General features: G+C 42.1%; 2 protein-coding genes across 5 annotated transcripts in view; one reads left to right on the forward strand and one right to left on the reverse strand.

Moving 5' to 3' along the window:
• Nucleotides 1-9,507, forward strand: part of katnal2 (katanin p60 subunit A-like 2) — a 53,932-nt gene extending 44,425 nt beyond the window's left edge. For all 3 annotated transcript variants that reach the window (XM_078418399.1, XM_078418478.1, XM_078418324.1), the window contains 4 exons: nt 1,160-1,270; nt 4,170-4,332; nt 6,699-6,801; nt 8,271-9,507. In XM_078418399.1, coding sequence (XP_078274525.1) covers nt 1,160-1,270; nt 4,170-4,332; nt 6,699-6,801; nt 8,271-8,410 — 517 coding nt within the window. In that variant the 3' untranslated portion in view covers nt 8,411-9,507. The remainder of the gene's footprint in view (nt 1-1,159; nt 1,271-4,169; nt 4,333-6,698; nt 6,802-8,270) is intronic.
• An 819-nt stretch (nt 9,508-10,326) lies between these two features.
• Nucleotides 10,327-22,438, reverse strand: hdhd2 (haloacid dehalogenase-like hydrolase domain containing 2). Of its 2 annotated transcripts, none has more exons than XM_078409336.1 (7): nt 22,214-22,438; nt 20,541-20,647; nt 18,550-18,758; nt 17,451-17,535; nt 16,127-16,343; nt 13,413-13,476; nt 10,327-10,459 (listed from the first exon to the last, which is right to left on the reverse strand). In XM_078409336.1, the coding sequence occupies exons 2-7, from the start codon at nt 20,639-20,641 to the stop codon at nt 10,356-10,358; spliced, it is 780 nt and encodes a 259-aa protein (XP_078265462.1). In that variant the 5' UTR covers nt 20,642-20,647; nt 22,214-22,438; the 3' UTR covers nt 10,327-10,355. The 2 variants fall into 2 exon arrangements, with proteins under 2 accessions (XP_078265462.1, XP_078265470.1); XM_078409344.1 differs by having other exon boundaries at nt 20,541-20,662.
• Nucleotides 22,439-24,072: the final 1,634 nt, after the last annotated feature.

Here is a 24,072-nt window from a genome sequence, read left to right on the forward strand (position 1 = left end):
ATAGTTGTACTTGAGCTGCTGAGTTCAGCAGTTTATTTTTAACCATTTGAACTACACTGATTATCACTTATTTATAAAATTGACTGTTAAATTTTCATTTGCATGTTTCACCAACTGTATCATGAAACCGGACCCTCCTAGATAAAGTGGGTCTCAGACACTCTTTTCTCCTACCGGCATATCTTTCAATCTGTTACTTTACATGTTACAAAAGGAAAAAATATTTTCATGTTACAAAAGAAAAAATATTTTGCATCAAAAACCAAGCTCAATTTTATTTTTAATTTCACTTCCAGTAAACCCTCTGTATTACGGACTCTTTATAACGGATTTTGGTTATAACCGCCCGAATCTATTGTAGACAGAGTTCATTGTTTCACGGAATGACCACTGGGTGGATGGAGCGATTCTTAGTTTAGTTTAGTTTTAGAGATAGTGTACATTGTTGCTCTGTTTCTTCTACTGTACTTAGAAGCAATTTGAATACTTTGGAGAATTACACATTGGAATAGTGTTTTGTGAAACACATTGGAATAGTGTTTTGTGTTCAGTTTAATTTAGAGATGCAGTGTAGAAACAAGTCCTTCGGGTCACCTGCAGACTAGGAATTCACAGAAGCCAATTAAACTACATACCTGAACATTTTTACAATGTGGGAGGAAACCGGAGCACCCGTAGGAAACCCACGTAGTCACAGGGGGAATGCGCATAATCCGTAAAAATAGCACCTGAGATCAGGATCGAACTCTAGTCTAGGGCGCGGTAAGGCAGCAACCCTACCGTGGCACCAATGTGCTGCCCTAAGGTATTGTGTATTTTGTGTACCTTGCTGTTTATTGTGCAGCATATGCTTATTGGCTGTTTTTCTAATAGTACTGTGCATATTAACCCCCTTAGGCAGTTATGATGAACACCACATCCTATTTCCCCACCCCCTATGGTCGTTTATAGCGAGGGTTTACTTTATTTCTAATTTTACAAACCATCCTTATGGGAGGAAATAGAATAGTAATGTCTTAAAACAGCGATATCGGAGAGAAATAATATTAGCAACGGTCTTCAGCCAGTAGTATTAAAGAAGAGAGAAGAATAAAATAAGAGAACTAGAAAATAATGAACGAATGTTCTTCGAGGATATAATTTCAGTCTTTTCTTACAGTGGCGAACATGAAGGAAGTCGGCGGATGAAGACCGAACTCCTGGTCCAAATGGATGGCCTGGCTCGTTCTGATGATCTTGTCTTTGTTCTGGCAGCATCTAACATGCCCTGGTAAGAAATTCATTCATTCTTTTATCCCAGCACTCATTCTGGCTCATTCTTAATTTACCTCTATTGTTTTGTTTATGAGCTTTTATTCAGTGATGCCATCAGCATATTAGATCAATGGATGCAAGTTGCTGCATTTGTAATCACCCTCAGTTTTGTTAGTTTAGTTCCGTCAGAGAATGGACTGTACACTATTCCAATCGAGCAGTCCATGGTGTAATAATAATATATTCCTTTATTTGTCCCACACCGGGGAAATTTGCAGCAAAGTGGATAGCAAGAGACATTCATTATAAATAAAAATAAAGATAAGGATAATTGTCATCATTTACTGTGTTTTTCCTTTACTGTTACTGTTGACTGGTCTGTTGACTAGTCTGCTGGGAGTAGCGCTGGTTGTGCAGTCTCACAGCAGCGGGAAGGAAGGACCTCCTATATCTCTCCTTCATACACTTGGGGTGAAGGAGTTTGTCACTGAAGGAGTTACTCAGTGCAGTAACAGTGTCCTGCATGGGGTGGGAGTTGTTGTCCAGCAGCGATGTTATCTTTGCCATCATCATCCTCTCTCCCACCACCTGTACTGAGTCGAGGGGGCAACCCAGGACAGAGATGGCCTTCCTGATCAGCTTGTCAAGTCTCTTTCCCTCTGCTGCTGAGATGCTGCTGCTCCAGCAGACCACTCCATAGAAAATGGCTGATGCCACCACAGTGTTGTAGAAGGTGCTTAGGAGTGCCCCCTGCACTCCAAAGGACCGGAGTCTCCTCAGCAGATAAAGGCTGCTCTGGCCCTTTTTGTACAGTGCATTGATATTTTCGGTCCAGTCAAGTTTATTGTTAAGGTAAACACCCAGGTACTTTTAAGAGTCCACCCTCCTGATGTCCATTCCATGGATGTTCACCGGTGTCGGGGGGACATGGCTGCGCCTGCGGAAATCTACCACCATCTCCCTGGTTTTCCCCGCCTTGATCTGGAGGCAGTTCCATTGGCACCAGTCCACAAACTCCTTGATCTGCTCTCTGTACGCTCTGTCATCGTCGCTTGTGATGAGGCCAACGATGGCAGAGTCATCAGAGAACTTCTGTAGATAGCAGTTTGCTGAGCTGTGCCTGAAGCTGTACAGATACAGGATAAAGGGTATCATGTGTATTGCAAGATAACGTCCAATAAAATCAGATTAAAGATAGTTTGAAGGTTTCCACTGAGGTAGATGAGAGGTCAAGCCCGCTCTCTAGTTCAGGACAATTCAGTTGCCTGACAGTTGCATGCCTAAATAGTGTTTATTTATTTACTTTTTTCACTTGAATTTAATGACAGTGCATTTTATTTTATATCTCCTACTTATGGGTAGTAATTTGTGAATTCTCTGATGGCAAATTTCCATTACTCAATGGTCAAGTAGATGAAGAGTGAGGGTGATAAGGATGCACTTAGGAAACCTATTGGTGAAAGCAGAAGGCGTGGCTAAGGTTACAAGCAACTGGTTTGCATTAGTGTTTACTGCAGAAGTGTACTTTACCAAAGCAGTGAAAAAACAGGAAGTGGCAAGGATATTGAATGGGATGGAAGGCAGGTACTAGAAAGGATAGAGGTACTTAAATTGTATGGCCCTCGGCTAGATAGGATGCATCCAGTATTACTTATTTAAAGGTGGTTCCAGAGGTTTTACGTCTTTTTAGAAATAGGTAGAGCTAAACCTGGAAATTGCAGGTTAGTCAATTGGTTGTGCCAAAGCTTTGAGAAATAACAAGAGGAAATTAACAGGTATGTGATAAAAACATGGATTATTAAAAGTGGAGGAAGCTTTCCGGGATGGATATAGAGTGCCCTTCAGACCCAAATTTTAAAACTTTCCTAAACCTTTTTAATTGGGTCATTCTACCAGGCTGCTCTGTAGTACACTTTGTGAAGAGTCTCTTGACTCGTGACACTTTGAAGATGTTATAGTCAATGCAAACCGTGGTGTATTTATGAGAAATCAACAGTAATGTATTTTTGACTTTATAAAATGCAGTTGCTGTATCTAAAAAATCACTGTTGAAATATTGCTGGTTCAACTGTGGAAATTTCAACATGCGATATCTATATACTAAAACTCTTGTTTGTTCCTGAACTACAGCCAAAACGGTACACGATAGCGCGACAATTTTAGGCCCACCTTACACACCGTCGTACCTTTGGTGCTAATAAAAGAAGTTTCATTTAAATCTGTGTTATATTTTTTAAGTTATTCACATTTTAAAGTTTAAATCTATCTCCTAGGGAGGGAAAATAAGGGGAGTTGAGGGGAAGGCGAGGGGAGGGGGAATGGGGAGGAGAGGGTGCTGCACCAATGCAGGAGAGGTTTGGGCCCAACGGGTTCACTTGGTCTAGTATTTGATAAATACACTGCCTGATGTAACATTAAACAATGATGATCAGGAAAATCTTCGTTGGCTTGTGTTGATTTTGGTAATCATTGCTGGGGTTAAGAAAAAATGAAGAGTTGCTATAGATGTTCTTTGCAAAATTTCCACTCCCTCATGTCAAAAAGCTTTGGAAATGTAGCTCTATGTGGTTACAATTGGCCCAACTTCTTTCATTCCCATATTCATCAGCCTGCAAAGTAAGCGTTGATAATTTATTGGCCTGGAATACAGTTTTAATGAATACCGATTCATTCACACTAATGGGAGAGGACTAAGTTATCAAAAGGAAACTTTGAAGCATGCAAATTTTAGATTCTGTAAGATCTGAATTGCCACACACAATTTCTACTGGGTTATCTGCTAAAGTTGTGGCAGGAGGTTGAAGGGATCTTTAAAACGTTCCAAGTAATAGACTCACTGACAACTTGCGACGTGACACTTCTGAATATCTTATGTACAAATTGTTACAATAAGTAGATACTTATCCACTTTTTAGGGAATTGGACCACGCAATGTTACGGCGATTGGAGAAACGAATTTTAGTAGATCTTCCTTCCAAAGAAGCACGGCAGGCAATGATTTTGCACTGGCTGCCTCCTGTAAGTAACAGTGGTGGTGCAGAGCTTCGGACTGAACTGGATTATAGTGTAATAGGACAAGTGAGTACTGGATCGACATAAACATAATTAACTGTGTGTATTACGATTATTGTGTTGGTTGCAGATGCAAGACAATGTGAATTTTTTAGTTGATTGGTTAAATTGTCAAGATCCTGATATACAGTATGAGAAGAGGTGGGACAAAGAGGTGAAGCAATTTATACCAGTGCAGTCTTTGGTACAAAGGTTTGAAAATTACCCCTGGTTTATGGTCTCTTCTTGTTGTTTTGAATTGCAATTGCTTGACAATGATGGTAATCTAGGAAACTATTTAATTTAGAACAATGCCAAGCACAAAATAAAACTATAAGATAACGTAAAAGGAGACCAGACAAAATACTAAAACAAGGCACAATAAAAATTAAAAACTCAAAGTCTAGAATATGTTGGCAACTGGGAAGATACCTTAAACAAAAATGGACAAAGAAAGCTGAGGACAGAAAGGAGGCAGACAATGGATGATATTAACAAACACAAGACACAATGGATATTGGAAATTAGAAATGAAAACTGAAATTGCATTTCAAAGCCCCGTGTTATCCCAAAGTACTTTACAGCCCACTATGTACTTTATAAGTGTGTTTGCTGTTAGAATCACACGTGCAAATCTATGCATAGCAAACTCGCAAAGTGTAAAGTGACAATAACTAGATGATCTCTTTATGAATGCTGGTTGATAATGAACATTAGCCAGCATGCCAGGTTTAACTTCCAGAATGTTCTTCAAAATATGCCATGGGATATTTATTATCCAAGTGAGAGAGCAGGTGTGTCATCAGGATGGTGGTTCCTTTGACTGCCTTACCAGTTCTTTGCTGAAGCACCATTTTAGATTTTGTGCTTTATCTGTTATAGGACTAGAACCCACAACCTTTTACCTTCATGATAAGTACAGTGCCGACTGAGACAAGCTGATATTTGTAGTGGCAGGAACAGCAGCAGTAAGAGTCTGAGGGTCTCAACCCGAAGCGTCACCCATTCCTTCTCTCCGGAGATGCTGCCTGTCCCGCTGAGTTACTCCAGCATTTTGTGTCTATCTTCAATTAAACCAGCATCTGCAGTTCTTTCCCACACAAGCAGCAGGAACAGTGTCAAAACTGATGGAGGATAACAAACTCAAAGAACTTTGGCATGTTGTCAAGTAAATGGCCTCTCCATGATCTGTTTAAAACTTGACAGATTCATTAGTGGCAGCCAACCATATCTGAGGGGACTTGGTCAGAAGGAGCCCCTTGTAAAATGACAGCAAGATTGGAGCTGGGGATCGCAAATGGTGGAAGCATGGATCGGTGGTGTTTCGGGTCGAGACCCTTCTTTGGACTGATTGTGTTGGGGGGCAGAAAGCTGGAAGAGAGGCAGAGGCAGGACAAAGCCGGAAATAATAATAATAATAATAATATATTTATTTTATATAGCGCCTTAACACATGCACAAAGCGCTTTACAAATACAATTAACATAGAAACAAACAGACAAACAGACAAACTATCCTGACGGAAAAGCGGCGAATAATCAACGCCAGCGTCCTCTCACGTCAGGGTCCAGCAGTAGACATTAAAGAACACAAGACACACAGATACAATTTTTTACACAAAACAGCCATCACAGTGATTGCTCTAGGCATACCCTCACTGTGATGGAAGGCAAAGTCTTATCTCCTCCTCGTTCTTCTCCCGTGGCGCCACGAGGCGATCGAGGCTCCCAACCCCTTGAAGCCCCCACCGGGCGATGGAAAGTCCCAGGGTCGAGCCGAGCAGGCCGAAGAAAGTCCTGAGCCCCCATCAAATCTATGCTTCTTATGCAAGTGGCTGAGTTGGTTAAGAAAACCCATGGGGTGGTTGAATTGGTATGTTTGAGCATAGGTTTAAGGGTAAGGATTTAGAGGGGACTAGAGGGTGTTTTTTTAATATAGAATGGTGCGTATATTAAACAAGCTGCCGGAGTAAGTGGTAGAAGAGGGTGCAGTTGCTACATTTAAAAGACATTTAAATAGGTACATGGATAGAAAAGGTTCAATGGGCTAAATGTAGGCAAATGGGATGAGCTCAGTAAGATGACTTGGTCACGTTAGTTGGGCTGAAATGCCTTTTCTTTGCTGTTTAATTATATGATTCTAGTCCAGAGGATTGAGCAAACTGTGGCATATTACTTTCATTACTTTTTATCCCATTTCCATTTTTATTATTTTATTTACAATCAACCTTTTTTAGTCTAAACTGCCCTATTGGTAAGGTATAGGATTATGTCAAAATGCTCCAACAGTTAATATTTCCTTTGTATAATATTCTAGCCCAGAGTTTGGATTTAACAAACATTCAGCCACATTTTTGGAATAATGCTTTCATAATTCATTACTTCCTCCAACAGAAAACTGAAGGCTATTCTGGTTCTGATCTCAAGTTAGTTTGTAAAGAGTCAGCCATGCGACCTGTAAGAAAAATCTTTGATACATTAGAAAATCATCAAACAGGTATGTTGAGGTAAATGTTCAGAACATTTCAGCTGTGCACACTCATCAGGAAAAATATAATTTAAATATGTGCGCATAACGCTTATTTCTGTAGTTTACAATTAACTATAATGATCTAAGGATTATCATTATTTTCTCTTGATGAACACTTCAGAACAAATGAGTGTAGTTGTTTGTTATTTAATTATAATGCTAGATAAGGCTGTAATGAACTTAAAAGGGAGGGGGATAATAGACAATAGGTGCAGGAGGAGGCCATTCAGCCCTTCGAGCCAGTCAATGCGATCATGGCTGATCACTCTCAATCAGTACCCCGTTCCTGCCTTCTCCCCATACCCCCTCACTCCGCTATCCTTAAGAGCTCTATCCAGCTCTCTCTTGAAAGCATCCAACGAACTGGCCTCCACTGCCTTCTGAGGCAGAGAATTCCACAGGGTGAATGCAGAATCTTTTACCCAGGCTAGGGAATCCAGAACCAGAGGTAAGGTGTTTTGTACGTTTATTACCAACCTGAGGGGCAACTTCTTTACTCAGAGGGTGGTGGGTATATGGAATGAGCTGCCAGAACAGTAGTGGTGCAGATACTATAGCAGTATTTAAAAGACACGAAGAAGGGTCTCGACCCGAAACGTCACCTGTTCCTTCTCTCCAGCATTTTGTGAATAAATGGGCAGGTACATGGATGGGAAAGGTTTAGAAGGATATGGGCCAAATATGGGCAAAAACCAGCGTAACAGGGCATCTTGGTCGGCATTGACGAGTTGGCCAGAAGGGCCCGTTTCCCGTCTGTATGACTCTATGTCTGATACTCATTAGGCTAACTTGGTAAGAAAATCGGTCCTCAGGTCTTGCGTTGAATTGGAGATTGGGATTAGGGTGTAATGGGTATTTGGGAATTCCTGGTGTTGGCTCTGTCTTGGTCAAACCAATTTGATACAAGTTTGACTCTGGAACTTCTTTGTTGGCCACTGCAATAAGATGGGTGCTTAACTTCCAGCTCATAATTTGTATGTTTACACCCTATGGGATGCTCCCATTTTCATTGGATTTATGTTTCATTATATCCTAATAATAATGGTAAATGGAGGTCTTGTTAGTGTATTTGAGAGCTATTTTACATGGGTAGGAAAGCAGTTATGATTTATCTGTTATATCACTATATTCCAACAAAAATCTATCTATCTATATATATATATATATATATCAAACTCACGAGGCCGTATATTTGTGCTGTATGTTTGTGTCTGTTGATCTGGAAATACAGCCAAAACGAGGGGGGGGTTGAGGGGGGATATAGTGGGTGAGTGGGGGGGAGGGGGATAAGGGGGGTTGAGGGGGATGGAGTGGGTGAGGGTGGGGGGGGGGGGGGGGTTTGCACAGAGTGTTGCGGGCCCACAGGAGCGATTTGGACCCAATGGGTCCATGCCCGTCTGGTATGTATTAAAATTTGTCATTTCTTTTACATTAAGGAAAAGCCAGTCTGCCCATTTTTCATCTGGAAACAATCTCCACAAACGATGTTCTCGATGTGATAATTCACACCAAGCCATCCGCTAAAGGTCTTGGTCATAAATACACTGCCTGGCAGCATGAATATGAGTCCATATGAACTGAAGGATGCAAGGAACAATTACCTGCACTTGTCCATTGTCCCTTTCATACTAAAGCTGGGCATGTTATGAGCACATTCTACTGCACTTTCAAAGTAAACTGTTCTCTTTCAATGTTTCATTGAATGTTTACAAGGCTCTACCATGCTGCAAAGTCCAAAGGGTAGCACTTTCTGAATGGTCCATCAATGAGAACTAAAACTGAGATCTAAAGTTGCATTTCAGACGTCAGAAAAGAACAATTCCCACAAGTACAGCTCGGTGACTTAAGAGTGTGTTGATACAGTCTTCACTGTGAAGGATTTTATAAAATACAAAGACACATCCAACTGCAAAAGAATCACTTTAAAAAAAACAAGTTTTTACTGAAGAGCAGCCAACGAGCCAACATTCTTATGTCATGACGACAATAGGCGACCAGAAGCTGATTTGAGAAAACTTAACATAGTTTGGATTTATCTTGAATTAAGGTTTGTTGATTCATTTGATTCATTCACCAACTACTATTGATACATGACATACCAAAACTAAGTTGTGTCTTACAAGGTTGAAGATTTTGTTTGATGTCATTGTACTAAAACTTGACCATAATTATTAAAATTTAAATTACTCTCTTAAATGTTTGAATTTTTAAAAGCTCATTGTAAAAATATAGTTCCGTCTGTAAATCATCAGAGAATTGTACAGAGAAATATTTTGTTGCCTTGAAAGTTTGAGTCCAACATTATTTTTGAAAACATGAAACATCTGTGGTTATCAGTTCTTTTTTTTATATAGTAAGTTATGGTAACCACTCATAGCTTTAGTACACCATTAGGCCAAAAAATGGCAGGGCCGTTATCCTTTTAAATTTTGCTGGTTGAAAAGGGTTTGCTGAAATGTGAGCAGGTGAGGCAAGGAAATGCCAATGTTACTAAGTTACATATCTTTATCACAAGGACTGCAGGGGTTCACATCCAGTTAAAGGTGAGCAGTGTATATTGGTCATATTAAAAAAACAAATCAAATGTTCAAATCATATTCTTGGTCCACATGTTTAGAATATCCTTTCAGAATGTTTAAATAATCCTTTTTGCTATTCCTTTTATCTAACTCAGTGTGGTGTAAGTAGTAACTGTTGTAATGACTGTTTGGTTTTTATATTTAATAAAACATGTACAGAAATGTGGATTTGATAAAATGTGGTGTTTTTAAGTAACTTGGTAATCAGAAATGTGACCACAGAGTGTACACACAAGAGGTATTAATAATCTGTCCCTTTAGCTCAGTGTCAAATTACTTGGGCTGAGTTGGTTCACATGTGAAGAAAAGTTGAAGAAAATTGATTTGTGTTAAATGCTTTAGAAGAATGATAGGTGAAAGGTGTAAAACTGATGACTGGGAAAGCGAGATAAATGCAGTAAGACAATTTCCATTTGTGGGAGAATCTGCAAACTAGGTTGGTAGTAGTAGGGGGAAGGAATGGAGACAATATTCATTGTATTTTGTTTATCTATAGTCATGGAGAAATCAATGTACATACCATTGGGTTACACAGAGTAGTGGGTGCCCAGAATAGTGGTGAAAGCAGATATGATAGTAGTCTTTCCAAGGCTTTTGGATAGGCACAAGGATATGCAGCGTATGGAGGGATATGCATCACATGCAGACAGATTATGCAGACATGCAGACATCATGTTCGACACAGACATTGTGGGCTGAAGGGCTTGTTGCTGTCCTGTATTGTTCGAGGTTCTGTTTCTTGATATTTTCAACAATGTGGAGAACAAAGTTCCACTGCATGGCTGGCTGGATTCCTGATTGACCCACCCGTATATTGTTTAAAATAATGCTGAGAACAATTTCAACCTGATGCGTTTGTCATTTCATCATTTGACAACAGAGGTGTGAAAAACAGATACAGCCAACTCTTTTGTCCTTTGATCTTTTTAATTTCATGGATAATTACAGCATATTGTATAGTATGTGGTCAACAGCTTGTGGGAAAGCATCACACGTCAGGTACGGAGCAGGGCTTGTTTTGCCTTCATCTCCAAGCCGATATTTGCCTGGGGGGCGGAGAAAATGAACAGTAAACGTGAGTGGATCAAAAACCATTCTTGGAGGATAGAACATACCAACAAACAATAAGACTTTGTTAAATAGCCACATTTTAAAGTGTTCATTGCTTAAATAAAACTTTTCTTTTATAAACAAAAATCTGATTATGCAAACTAAAAGGCAGCTCATAATCAGAAATTGAGGTGAAGAATGAAGGCTTGGAGGGCAGGGTTGTGCTGACCAGAAAAGTGGAGAGAAAAGAAAGTTAACCCAGCTAGGGAGTTCAGTGAACGCCAAGCTTGGAGAAAGAGTGAAAGGGCAAGCAGGCTTAACAGTGTCAAAACCCTGAGGGATTAAACAAGAGTTGGAAAAAATGTAGTGACATAGAGATAACAAGTTTTCATTTACATGGACTATATAAAATTTACATTTTATAACATATTGTGTAACGTTTTATACATAGTGTATTTAATAATACACTAATGTTTTATTGCAAATTAATTTGATACGTAGTTACAGAGCACAGAGAGGACAATCACCAATTGTTTTTGCAATTAAAGCCTCACATATACAACTTGGAAAAGAATAGCTCGCCTTTCTATGTGTTACATAAGTACCAGGATTAGCTCTGGCTTTTGAAATGGTGAAATGGCTTTTACCTCAGCCAGAGGACAGTTTAAGTTGTTAATTTTATGTTTAAGTTCACTTCTGAAAGACAGCGCCCAAACAGTGCAGTTCTCCCTCAGTATTGAAGTGAGTGGCAGGCTATATTTTTTGTGCTCTGGGGTGGAATTTAAATCCTAATATTCTGAATAAAAGTCAGGAGAGGTACCATCTGATAAAAAAACTTGAGACCATTTTCTGTTGAATATTGAAGGGAAGTGAAATAAATGCAGCATAGTATATTTCTAAATTACAAGATAAAAGAAAATTTACGTGGAAACTACCCCATGTTATAAGATTGATCAGAAATAAAGTTGCAGGATCTTGAGCTTGAGAGGCTCAAAAATAAAGCATTTTTCTCATTCAGGATATTTCTTCCAGATTGTTTTTAGAAAGTAGAACAGTACAGCACAGGGACGGGACGGGACAGTGGTAGAGTTGCTGCCTTACAATGCCAGAGACCCGAATTCCATCTTAACTATGCGGGCCGTCTGTACGGAGTCTGCACGTTCTCCTTCTGACCACAACCACCGGGTGGCACCAGCAATCGCTGCCTCGCCAATAGTCTGTCTGTCCCTTCCTTCTTTGTTGGTTTTTTTTGTATGTTTTTAATGTATTTTTTAGTGTTCTTTAGTTTGTTTTATGTGGGAGGGTGGGGGAAACTTTTTTTAATCTCTGACCTCGACGGAGATACAATTTTTTTCTTTTCCGTATCGTATCTCACTGCGGCATAATATCGAGGAGTTGGTGGCCTTTGCTGGAAACCGACTTCGGAAGCTCCAACCACGGGAACCTGCGGACTTACCATCATGGAGCTCGCGATCCCTGTCGGGGATTGACCTCTGAACTCCAACCGCAGGAGCCTGCAGACTTTAACATCGTGGCGCTCGCGTTCCCTGGTCAGAGACCGACTTTGGGAGCTCCAAGCTGTCGGAGCTTCAACCGTCCCGACGCAGGGGCTTCGATCGCCCCAATGCGGGGGCTTCGACCGCCAGCTGCGGGAGCCTTGATCGCCCCGACTGCTGATGGTTCCACTGCCCCGACCACGGGAGAATAAGGAGGAAGGAGATTGGAGTTTATTGCCTTCCATCACAGTGAGGAATGTGGGAATCAGCTGAGGTGGATGTTTATGTCAACTTTTATATAGCTGTGTGTCTTGTTTTTTTTTGGGTATGGCTGTATGGTAATTCGAGTTTCACTGTACCTTAATTGGTCCATATGACAATAAACTGATCTTTGAATCTTTTGATCACGTGGGTTTTCTCCAGTTGTCTTGGTTTCCTACCACATTCCAAAGATATGGAGGTTTGTAGGTTAATTAATTTCTGTAAGTTGTCCGTAGTGTGTGTAGGATAGAACTAGTTTTTGGGTGATCACTGGTCAACACGAATCCGGTGGACGGAAGGGCATGTTTACATGCTGTGTCTCTAAAAGTAAACTAAAATACAGGACCAGGCCCTTTGGTCCACAAAGTCTATGCAGAACATGATGCCAAGATCAAATCTTGTCTGCCTGCACATAATCCTCCATTCCCTGAATATCCATGTGCCTATTCAAAGGTTTCTTAAATGCCCCTATCGTATATGCCTCAACCACCGCAGTGTGCTCCAGGCACTCATTACCTTCTATGTATAAAGAAAAGCCTGCCCTGCACATCTATAAACTTTGCTCCTATCGCCTATGCCCTCTAGTATTTGATTTTTCTATCCAAAGAAAAAGATTCTCCCTATCTACTTATCCAGCCCTCCTATTTTTTTTATATTTCTATCAGGTGTCCCCACAAACTCAGTGTTCCAGAGTAAACAATCTAAGGTTTGTCGAAAAGTATTAATGGTTCAATGTCAAATACAATTCACTGATTATGTAGGCTGTGCAGAGCATATTACAGTCCAGTTAATTTCTGCACCTCGGAGCAGTTCAAATAGCAAAACCATGCTATTTTCATATTTGAGGCATGTTTTTGTTGAAGTCACCTCCCATGATATTGTAGCGGCTGTACAGCTAAGTGAAATAATCTGAAACAAGTGTAACACATGATGTGTGTGCTGTATTAACAAATACTAACATTTAATTTGGTTTAGTTTATTGCCATGTGTACCGAGGTACAGTGAAAAGCTTTAACATATCACAGATAGTGAAAATCTATCTCCACTATTATCTATTCGAGGACAACTGTATATAAGCAACAGAGTTCCTTGGTCACCTCTTCTGCTGCAAAATTCTGTACTGTGTAAAAAATAAAGGAAGAGGAAAACAACCATAAGCTTTTCATATGGTTAGTTAGAAACAAATACTTACCCGTTTTTACCAAAATGCCCAACATTCCAACACTTTGTGCTCCACCGACATCATCCCGCACATCCTGCAGACAGAAATAAATTATCCTGCTATTAATGCATTTTGTTTTCCCCTCTCTACATTAAATACACAGGTTAGGTGAAGTGACAAAAACAAAAATTGAACACCAGAAAATAAAAAGAAAAGATTAAAAAGGCAAAGGGAAGAAGTGAGAAAATATTGGAATTACACAGTTGAAATGCCTAACGAAAGAAAGCAAAATAATAGTTAAAGATTGAGCAAAAAATGTTCTTGTTACCCTTGTGGAGCAAGGAGCAATTTTTCCTTGGCTATAATAAAAGGAGTAAATAAAATCAGAGGTCCGATACACAACTTTGAAAAGAGAGAACATTTATCAAGCTAGAAACATCTTAAAAGATCTGAGATTTTGCAAAGCAAGGCACACATTTTCAAATATTACGGTTGCAATAAACATAAACACCGTAGAATTCCATGTTCAGATATTGGCACCTTTCTTTGGTAAGATTAAGAAAAGGAGACGCAGAAAAGGATCTGAGGATCCTTGGATACGGAGTGTAACAGATCCCAGGTGCAGAAGAATCAAGAATGTTTAATTGTCATGTATACAAAAATAGAATAATGACATTTTTATTTGCAGCAGCATCATAGATTTGTAAACACAGTATTCCGCAGACGACATAATCAAACCAAAAAATAAGTTTAATAAATTTTTAAAACAATATTGGTGCGAAACAAAATAAAAGCCTAAAATCCTTATTCCAACCAATTCCATTCATAGTTCACAATTTTGTTGAAGTTTGTGGTGTTCAAGAGCATGGTGGTTGTTGGAAATAAGGTGTTCCTGAACCTGGAGGTCATGGTTTACAGACTTGTAATATTTTCTTCCCGATGGCAGGAGTGAAATGAGAGCGTGGCCGGGATGATGTGGGTCCTTGATGATGCTGGTTGCCTTTTTGAGGTAGTGCCACTATAGATTTGACTGCTCAGGAATATTTAGTTTTACATCGGCGAAACCAAGCGCAGGCTCGGCGATCGCTTCGCTCAACACCTGCGCTCAGTCCGTGTTGGCCAAACTGGTCTCCCAGTGGCCGAGCACTTCAACTCCCCCTCCCATTCCCAGTCTGACCTTTCTGTCATGGGCCTCCTCCAGTGCCATAGTGAGGCCCACCGGAAATTGGAGGAACAGCACCTCATATTTCGCCTGGGCAGCTTGCAGCCCAGTGGTATGAACATCGACTTCTCCCACTTTAGATAGTTCCTCTGTCCCTCTCTTCCCCTCCCCCTTCCCAGATCTCCCTCTATCTTCCTGTCTCCACCTATATCCTTCCTTTGTCCCGCCCCCCTGACATCAGTCTGAAGAAGGGTCTCGACCCGAAACGTCACCCATTCCTTCTCTCCTGAGATGCTGCCTGACCTGCTGAGTTACTCCAGCATTTTGTGAATAAATACCTTCGATTTGTACCAGCATCTGCAGTTATTGTCTTATACTTTAGTTTTGTACATGGTCACTTTGGCTACTAAGAATTCCTGAATACTAGCTCCATAATGGTTAGCTCCAAATAGTTCCATGTTTCTCTGTGAAACGGAACTAGGGGCTCCCTTAAAGTGGATCCCTTAAAAGTGCATGCCTATGTTATCTCAACAAAGGTGAAATATCTCTAAAGGTAGATGAAGCAAGATGCAGCAGCAACTTGAAATTATTATCAACTTTTACTTCAGAAATCATTTTGGGGTATGCAGCGGGCGCTAAACACAAATATTGACACTGAGCCACATAAAGGGACATGAGGAAGATGAGCAAGGGCTCAGTAGAAGGGTATATTTAAGCAGCTGTATAAAGCCAGAGGCAGAATTTTGGGGAGAAAATTTCAGAGCCTGGGGGAAAAAGAAAACTGAAAGTAGTATTGGGAGAATGCAAGAAGACAGAATCAGGGAAGTGAAGGGTCTATGAGGCTGAAAGGGCTGGAAGTGGTGCTGAGATGGTTAGAGGACATGTTCATTGAGGGAAATACAAATAAGAATTTTAAAATAAGGATTTAAAATGTCTTTGTAAGAGGGGAACCCAGTGCAGGTCAACAAAGCACAAACAAGTTGGATGAAGGAAACGGAGTGAGGTTTGGATGTTCATGATTGATGTAGAACAGAATAGAAACATAGAAAATAGGTGCAGGAGGAGTCTATTCGGCCCTTCGAGCCAGCACCGCCATTCATTGTGATCATGGCTGATCGTCCACAATCAATAACCCGTGCCTGCCTTCTCCCCATATCCCTTGATTCCACTAGCCCCCAGAGCTCTATCTAACTCTCTCTTAAATCCATCCGGTGATTTGGCCTCCACTGCCCTCTGTGGCAGAGAATTCCACAAATTCACAACTCCCTCGGTGAAAAAGTTCCTTCTCACCTCAGTTTTAAATGACCTCCCCTTTATTCTAAGACTGTGGCCCCTGGTTCTGGACTCGCCCAACATTGGGAGCATTTTTCCTGCATCTAGCTTGTCCAGTCCTTTTATAATTTTATATGTAGTTTTATAATTTTATAAGATCCCCTCTCATCCTTCTAAACTCCAGAATGTGGGAGGTTGGACAGGAGAGCATTGTCATCATTAAACTCAACTATTCCAAAGACTTTAAGTGGATTTGTTTCAGTAGCAGATGCGCTGAGGTGGTGATGGGGATAGGCAAAATTAAACATACATCACCAATCATAACTGCCTCTTCTGGTTGACATCCAATACTTCGAAGAGCTTCAAGAAAGAATGGTTTCTCTGGTTTTCCTACTACAGTGGCCTTGACATCCGTTGCATATTCCAGCCCAGTAATAAAAGGTCCTGGTCCAAGTGATAATCCATCTACATTCTTGTAGTATCGTGCTTTGTGTATGGCAATTAGAGGGGCACCATCCAAAATTAACCTACAGAAAAACATGAGAAGACAGAACAAGGTTGAACTATGTAATCAACGATGACAAATATTTATTCCTCTTCAATGTTGTTCTTCCTCCCCTTTTTCAATGTAGTTCAATGGTTTTGTGCCTTGCAAGGAGTTCAATGGTTTGATGCCCTGGTATCTGTTCAGCAGAATGTATGACCTGTTCCAACATCTAAGCCAAATTCAAACAGGAATCAGCAGTATGAAATTCAGACATCTTTTCCCATGATGAGTAAATATGATGTGTCGTATCACGTGGCAGAGAGGCAGTGGTACCGGGAAATCCGCCCGAAGAGGGAAGTCGCCGAGCCCGGCCCCTGCTCCTCCCCGAGAACCAGAGAGGAGGGTGGAGAGAATTGGCGACGGAGGATGCAAGAACAAAAGGGTTGCTAGCAGGAACCAGGATCTTACCTTCTGTATCCTCAAGGTCGGCTGAATGGTGGCTGGGCGAGGAAAGGGACTATGGTTCACTGGCCGATCTGGAACAAGGCGACAGCTGCAATGGGCCTTTATGGCTAGCTGCAGCTTGGACTTTGAAAATGGCGGCTCTTGTATAACATCTCCGTGGGCTATTTCCACACACTTTGTACTTAACCTGGGATTGTGTTTATCTATAGTGATAATTTACTGAACTGTATGCTAAACAAGAATTTCAGTGTACTGCAGTACATGTGATAATAAAGAACCATTGAAATAAAAACTGAACAGGATAAGCAAATTAACGGATATTTTAAACCTATGGCTCTTCAGGTTTGCATTATGCACAAATTAAATACTGCAGGTACCTCAAGGAATAAGGCAACCATTATTTTCTATTGCCAAAATTGTCTTCAAAATATTATGTTGCAAACATACCAAGCTTTTCACAGGAAAACTAGGTGCAAAGTAGGTTAAATTAGTGGTTGGTCCAACCAGGCAAGAATCATCTGGAAGTGTTCATCCCACATTTATCTTCCATATTTGATATAGTATCTGGTCAATGCATGATGGCAAGATAATCATTGCATCTAAATTACATTATGATTTACAAAAAGTGCTCGATCACTATTTATTCCCAGACTATTTTCCTTTGTCATTAGCAAATGTTTACCTGAATGCCTTGTTCAATGTGCCATAGTTAAAGTGTTCAGGAGCTAATCCAACAACCACAGCATTAGGATCAGTTGTGTCCACTCCTGAAAAAGAGATGCAGATGCCTGTGTATATGTATTTGTAACACTAAAATCACAAAATGTTTATTCATTTGGTTAGTGTTTGGTGTTGCGCTTTAGTGTTTGAGGTGACACCTCCAAGGAGGTCGCGGCGTGTCAGTGGAACCTCGCTGGTTGGAGCCGGAACCTCGCAGGTCAGTGGAGCCTCGCACCTCGGTGGAGCCTCGTGGGTCGGAGCCGGAGCCTCATAGGTCGGTGGAACCTGCGGCTGAACTCCCAACCTATACTCAATACTCTGACTAATGAAGGCCAATGTGCCAAAAGCCTTTTTGACCACCCTGATCTACCTGTGATTCACTTTTATGAACTATGTACTTGTACTCCTAGACCCCTCTGCTCTGCAACATTTTTCCCCTACCGTTCACTGTGTAGGTTCTGCCCATGTCAGTGCTCCCAAAATGCAACACCTCACATTTCCTTCCATTCATTCAACCATTCCTCAGCCTATCTGCCCAACCAATCAAGTTTGAAAAATGACCATCCACCATCATCCTCTGCTTCCCTCCATGAAGCCAGTTCTCTATCGAGCTAGCGCTCCCTGGATCCCATGCGATCTAACCTTCCGGGTGCCATGAGGAACCTTATCAATGTTGCTGTGTGGTGAAAGATGGTAATCAATTTGTTCCCAGCGATGTCCTCGAAATAGCAATGATATAAGTGACCTGTTCCTTGAAATGTTGTCTGTGGAAGAAAGGATTCAATTATGCTGTGTGATCTTTTCACATAAACAAGTAGTTAGGGCTTTAAATCATAATCAGTCACAAGATTGATCACCATGTGACTCATTTGGTACTACAGAACAAATCAGCCTATATTACTGCATGTGCTCAAATTCTGCAATGAAGTTTAAATTCTCAAAATCAATTAATTGCAACTTCAGAATTGTAGATTGAATTGTAACCAAGCTGCAGAGGTAAAAGGACTTTAGAGGTAAATGGTGTTTGGCTCATGGCACCACCCATCCAAAAGACAGCTTACCTCCAAAATCTTCAAGTGCACTGTTGTCTACCAACAGTAAAGGTCTGACCTGTTTCTGCTCAACAAGGTTCCTGGCCGCAGTCAAAGATGTGAAAATCTCATCCTCGTGGATGTCAAAACTAAGTTTCTGCAGTCGTTCAAACAGAGTTCGTTTACATTCCTTGGTGGTGTTGGTCACAAACTTCACAGCTACAGGAGAACTGCGTAACCTAAGCATGTCAAATTGTACAAAATGCATATTAGCTCCTCTTGTCGGCTATTTGCATAGAAGTGCTTCTGCAGTAAAACAAAGCATTTGTAACAGAACAGTGTATGTGCATATTATGTATTACAGTGTATTATACATAATGTGGAATTCACCTTATTTCAGCTTTAAATACACTAATAGCACCATAACACAAATCTGAAGAAACAATTGGAATTTTTCTATTTTTTATAATCTTATTTTAATAAAAGAGCATTTTTTTAAACAATTCATTAATCCAGTTTTACTTGGGAGCTTGGGAGATTCCAGAAACCACAGCAAGGTTTATACACAGTGGTCGTCAGAGTGTATGGTCTTCAGAATGCAGGGTCTGATTGAAAAGGGTCTGCAACGTGTCAATCCTAACATTAGCTGTTATCATATAGTTGTACAGCATGAACAGGCCCTTTGGCCCAATTCATTCATGCTGAACAAGATGCTCATCTACACTAGTCCCAATTGCCTGCATTTGACCCTTTCCTATCCATGTAGCTACCCAAATATCCCTTAACAGAGTTCAACAGAGTGTAATTCGGGTCAGTGGGTAGCAATTCTTTTCTGACACTTTTATAGGTTTATTAGTGAGTATGAGACAGAATAGAAGAGCTGAGACAAGTGAACTGCACATGCTGCACCATTTGGAAGGTCATGGGTGCTTACAGTTTTCTACAAAACCATGTGTGTAAGAAGCATCTCCAGCTACAGCAGCTTTATGAAAAAGTGACCACAATAAGATAGAATTTGGCAATGACTTTGAAAGTGATGGATTTTACTGCAAAACTGGGGCTAAGTTTAAACAAAGACAACAGTGATGAGAGAAGAGTTGGGAAAATAAACTGAAACGTATAAAAGTGCGTCACACATACAGAAATGGTCCCTTTTGGCCCACCTTGATCGCGCTGTGATACTCTTGATATTAAGTACAATTCTGGTGTCCCTAACAAATAAATGATATAGTTTCGTAGAGGAGATCTCATCAAAGCTGACAACATCTTATATAAATTTATTAAATTATGAGAGCCATAGATTAGTTAGATGGCAAGTTTCTTTTTCCCAGGGTAGAAATGTGAAATACCAGGGGGCACAGCTTTAATGTAAGAGGGGGAAAGTTTAAAGGAGATGTGCAAGACAGGTTTTTGTTTCACACAGAGTGCCTGGAACGTACTGCTGGAGGATATAATATAAGAAAATAACTGCAGATGCTGGTACAAATCGATTTATTCACAAAATGCTGGAGTAACTCAGCAGGTCAGGCAGCATCTCGGGAGAGAAGGAATGGGTGACGTTTCGGGTCGAGACCCTTCTTAAGACTGCTGGAGGATTTGATGGAAGCAGGTACGATAGTGGTATTTAAGAGGCTTTTACACAGGGACATGAATCTGCGTGGGAGGTAAATTCCCCTAGCCATGCCTCAAACCATGCACTCACAACACTCGCCTCCCCATTCAGGTCGAATGAATTCAAACTTCTAATTCCAGCTGCTTCGATAAATGACATATCTGCTTCATAAGTTGAACGAAACAATTACTAGTTAATTCTCGTGGCCAATATCAGATCCTCGCCTGGATCCAAATGTAATAAACACACTTCAAGCACACTGAACATAAATGTTTTGGTTTATTCATCTGCCATTCCTTTACATCCTGGCAACGTGTCCTCTGACCTTTCTGACTCATAGTTTCATGTGATACATTTAAATATGACGCCAGTTACCATGACAGGGACCAATAAATTTAGATTTTCTTACTTTTGCAGTGCCTCCTGGGCACCAGACACGGCTGTATCTTCAATGTGCAGTGTTCCACTGAGGTCTATTAGTACAGCCTTTAATATTCGTCGAGTTGACATTCTCCACTGATAGGAAAGAATCTATTAGTACAAGCCCAAACAAAAATAAAACTAATATGGCATGGATGTGGTACAGGACAATTAATCACCATCTCATGCACTCATAATGTCAGAAATACATTTATTTGTCCTTGAGCAATGGGTGCAGCTGATAAGGCTGTATTTAATTTTTCCTCCTGTGTTGTCCTGACAAAGGTTACAAAGGGCCTTCCCCTTGAATCACTGCACGATGCTCCTTAAAGTGTGTTAGGAAAGGAGTGTCTGGATTTTGACCCCTTAAGGCCTGTTTCTGTAATGTATGACTCTTAATGAGAAGCAGTTGTAAGTACAAGGAATTAATTGATTTTTAAATCTCCATTTCAGATAACACAGAGCAAAACCAGTGATACCAGAACCCCCCCCCCCCCCCCCCGGCGTGATGGGTCAGCATGGGCATGATGGGTCAGCATGGGCGTGATGGGTCAGCATGGGCATGATGGGTCAGCATGGTGGTGATGGGGCGGCATGGTGGTGATGGGTCAGCATGGTGGTGATGGGTCAGCATGGGCATGATGGGTCAGCATGGGCATGATGGGTCAGCATGGAGGTGATGGGGCGGCATGGTGGTGATGGGGCAGCATGGTGGTGATGGGGCAGCATGGTGGTGATGGGGCAGCATGGCGGTGATGGGGCGGCATGGTGGTGATGGGGCGGCATGGTGGTGATGGGGCAGCATGGTGGTGATGGGTCAGCATGGGCGTGATGGGTCAGCATGGGGGTGATGGGTCAGCATGGTGGTGATGGGGCAGCATGGTGGTGATGGGTCAGCATGGGCGTGATGGGTCAGCATGGGGGTGATGGGTCAGCATGGTGGTGACGGGTCAGCATGGGCGTGATGGGTCAGTATGGTGGTGATGGGTCCGCATGGTGGTGATGGGTCGGCATGGTGGTGATGGGTCAGCATGGCGGTGATGGGTCAGTATGGTGGTGATGGGTCAGTATGGTGGTGATGGGTCGGCATGGGGGTGATGGGTCCGCATGGGGGTGATGGGTCCGCATGGTGGTGATGGGTCGGCATGGTGGTGATGGGTCAGTATGGTGGTGATGGGTCAGTATGGTGGTGATGGGTCCGCATGGTGGTGACGGGGCGGCATGGGTGTGATGGGTCAGCATGGGCGTGATGGGTCCGCATGGTGGTGATGGGTCCGCATGGGGGTGATGGGTCAGCATGGGCGTGATGGGTCCGCATGGTGGTGATGGGTCAGCATGGGGGTGATGGGTCAGCATGGTGGTGATGGGTCCGCATGGTGGTGATGGGTCCGCATGGTGGTGATGGGTCCGCATGGTGGTGATGGGTCAGCATGGCGGTGTCGGGGCGGCATGGGCTTGATGGGTCAGCATGGCGGTGTCGGGGCGGCATGGGCTTGATGGGTCAGCATGGCGGTGACGGGGCGGCATGGGTGTGATGGGTCAGCATGGACCTCATGACGTGATGGGTCAGCATGGAGCTGATGGGCCACTTGGCCTCTCCCTCCCCCGGCGACCAATCACAGCGCAGGGACGCAGCCCTCCCACAATCACCGGCGCGCTCACCGATGACGTCACGCCCGCGCCGTCGCTCGGCAACCGGCCGCGGGCGTTTCCCGCTTCTGACGGCGTCGCTGGTCTTTTTGCGACTCGGCTTCTTCCCCTCCAACCGAACTTAAAAATTGTCGGAGTGACTGGTGTTGTTGAAAAGCTGGAGGTGGCGGGTTCTATGTCAATCTGCGCTCCCCGCCTCGCCTGCGTTCCCGACCGCCCGAGGCGCGTCCCCTTGGCTCGGCGTCAACGCAGTGCGGGGGGGGGGGGGAGGAGTCAAGACGAGCCCGCGCTGCCGCCGACAGGCGGGGAGACTGGGAACTGCAGGCACTGGTTCACAGCGGAAATACACACAGCACTGGAGTAACTTGTGGACAAGGAACTGCGGATGTTGGTTCACAAGACACCAACTACAGTTGCTGGTTTACAAAACAAGGCACAAAATGCTGGAGTAATTCAAAGACACAAAGGAACTGTGCAGATGTTGGTTTACAAAACAAGATACAAAGCGCTGGAGAAACTCAGCGAGTCTGGCAGCATTTGTGAAGAATATGTTTAGGGTGATGGTTTGTGTCTAGACCCTTCAGATTCTTGAAGCTGATCATGCGATTTGTGACTTGGAACAACTTTCTCCTTTCGAGGCTGGCTCGAAGGGCCGAATGGCCTCTCCTGCACCTATTGTCTATAAAAAAATACTCCATTTTCCTTTGCTCAAAGGGAAACAAACCTAATTCAAATTTGTAATTGAAATATTCCAGCCCAGGCAACGTGCTGGCACATCTCTGCACCACTTTCACTCCTTTTCTATAGAATCAGAATTACCTTTATTGTCATCCAAAAAAACCCAAGTCTTTTGGACGAGATTTCGTCACCCACAGTCCAACAATAAGAGCAATAAAATAAGCAATTACACACACAACCACAAACCAACACAAAACAAAAAAGGAAACATCCATAAGTGTGGTTATCAAACTACACAGTGGTCTAGCAAATGTTTCTATTTAAAATCTATCCTCCTTATAAAATTATCTCCCTTCTCTTGTATGCCACAGCTAATGAAGATAATGTGCTGTCCTACCACGTTCGCTACCTGTGTTGCTACCTCTGGGGATATTTCGATTTTGTGTACTATGAACAGAAGGGTGTTAGAGGACTGTTGATAAAAGTATCATTCATTCATTCAAGTTCATCAACAGTTCCCCAACACCCTACTCTTCACAGTATGCCCTAACCTTATTTGTTCTCTCAAACTGTGTCACATCACATTTATGAGGAATAAATTCACCTCCCTATGCTCTGCCAAATCTTAGCAATTGATCATTGCCATCCTTTAGCACATGGCTATCCAAGACACGTCTATGATGTGAATAGACAATAGGTGCAGGAGGAGGCCATTCGGCCCTTTGAGCCAGCACCGCCATTCAATGTGATCATGGCTGATCATTCTCAATCAGTACCCCGTTCCTGCCTTCTCCCCATACCCCCTGACTCCACTATCCTTAAGAGCTCTAGCTCTCTCTTGAATATCTAGCTCTCTCTTGAATATCTAGCTCTCTCTCATGTGAACGCTGAGCAATCGAGGAGTGCGAGGGAAGCTATCAAGGTCTGAAGCAGGGTCCCAACCCATTTTCACCCAGCCTTTTTCTCCAGGGATGCTGCCTGACCTATTAAGTTAATCCAGCACTGTGTCTATCTTTGGTATAAACCAGCATCTGCAGTTCCTTTTTTCTGCATATCCTCATATCAACAACAATGTAATCTGCAAAGTCGCTGATCATACTTTTTATATTCATATGCAATTTTTTCATAAATATATCACACAGTAGCATCCCAGCATTCATCCCTATAGTGCACCACTAGACACAGGTTATCAA

This window comes from Rhinoraja longicauda, chromosome 1 (assembly GCF_053455715.1).
Source record: "Rhinoraja longicauda isolate Sanriku21f chromosome 1, sRhiLon1.1, whole genome shotgun sequence".
NCBI lineage: Eukaryota > Metazoa > Chordata > Chondrichthyes > Rajiformes > Arhynchobatidae > Rhinoraja > Rhinoraja longicauda.

Excerpts from the sequence above, each read along its gene's own strand:
- hdhd2 (XM_078409336.1), bottom strand. The coding sequence starts at position 20,641 with ATGTCAACTCGACGAATATTAAAGGCTGTACTAATAGACCTCAGTGGA. Across the intron at positions 18,759-20,540 it reads GCCCAGGAGGCACTGCAAAA|GTTACGCAGTTCTCCTGTAG; the intron begins GTAAGAAAATCT and ends TGACATGCTTAG. Across the intron at positions 10,460-13,412 it reads GGGCATTTTGGTAAAAACGG|GCAAATATCGGCTTGGAGAT; the intron begins GTAAGTATTTGT and ends TCCGCCCCCCAG.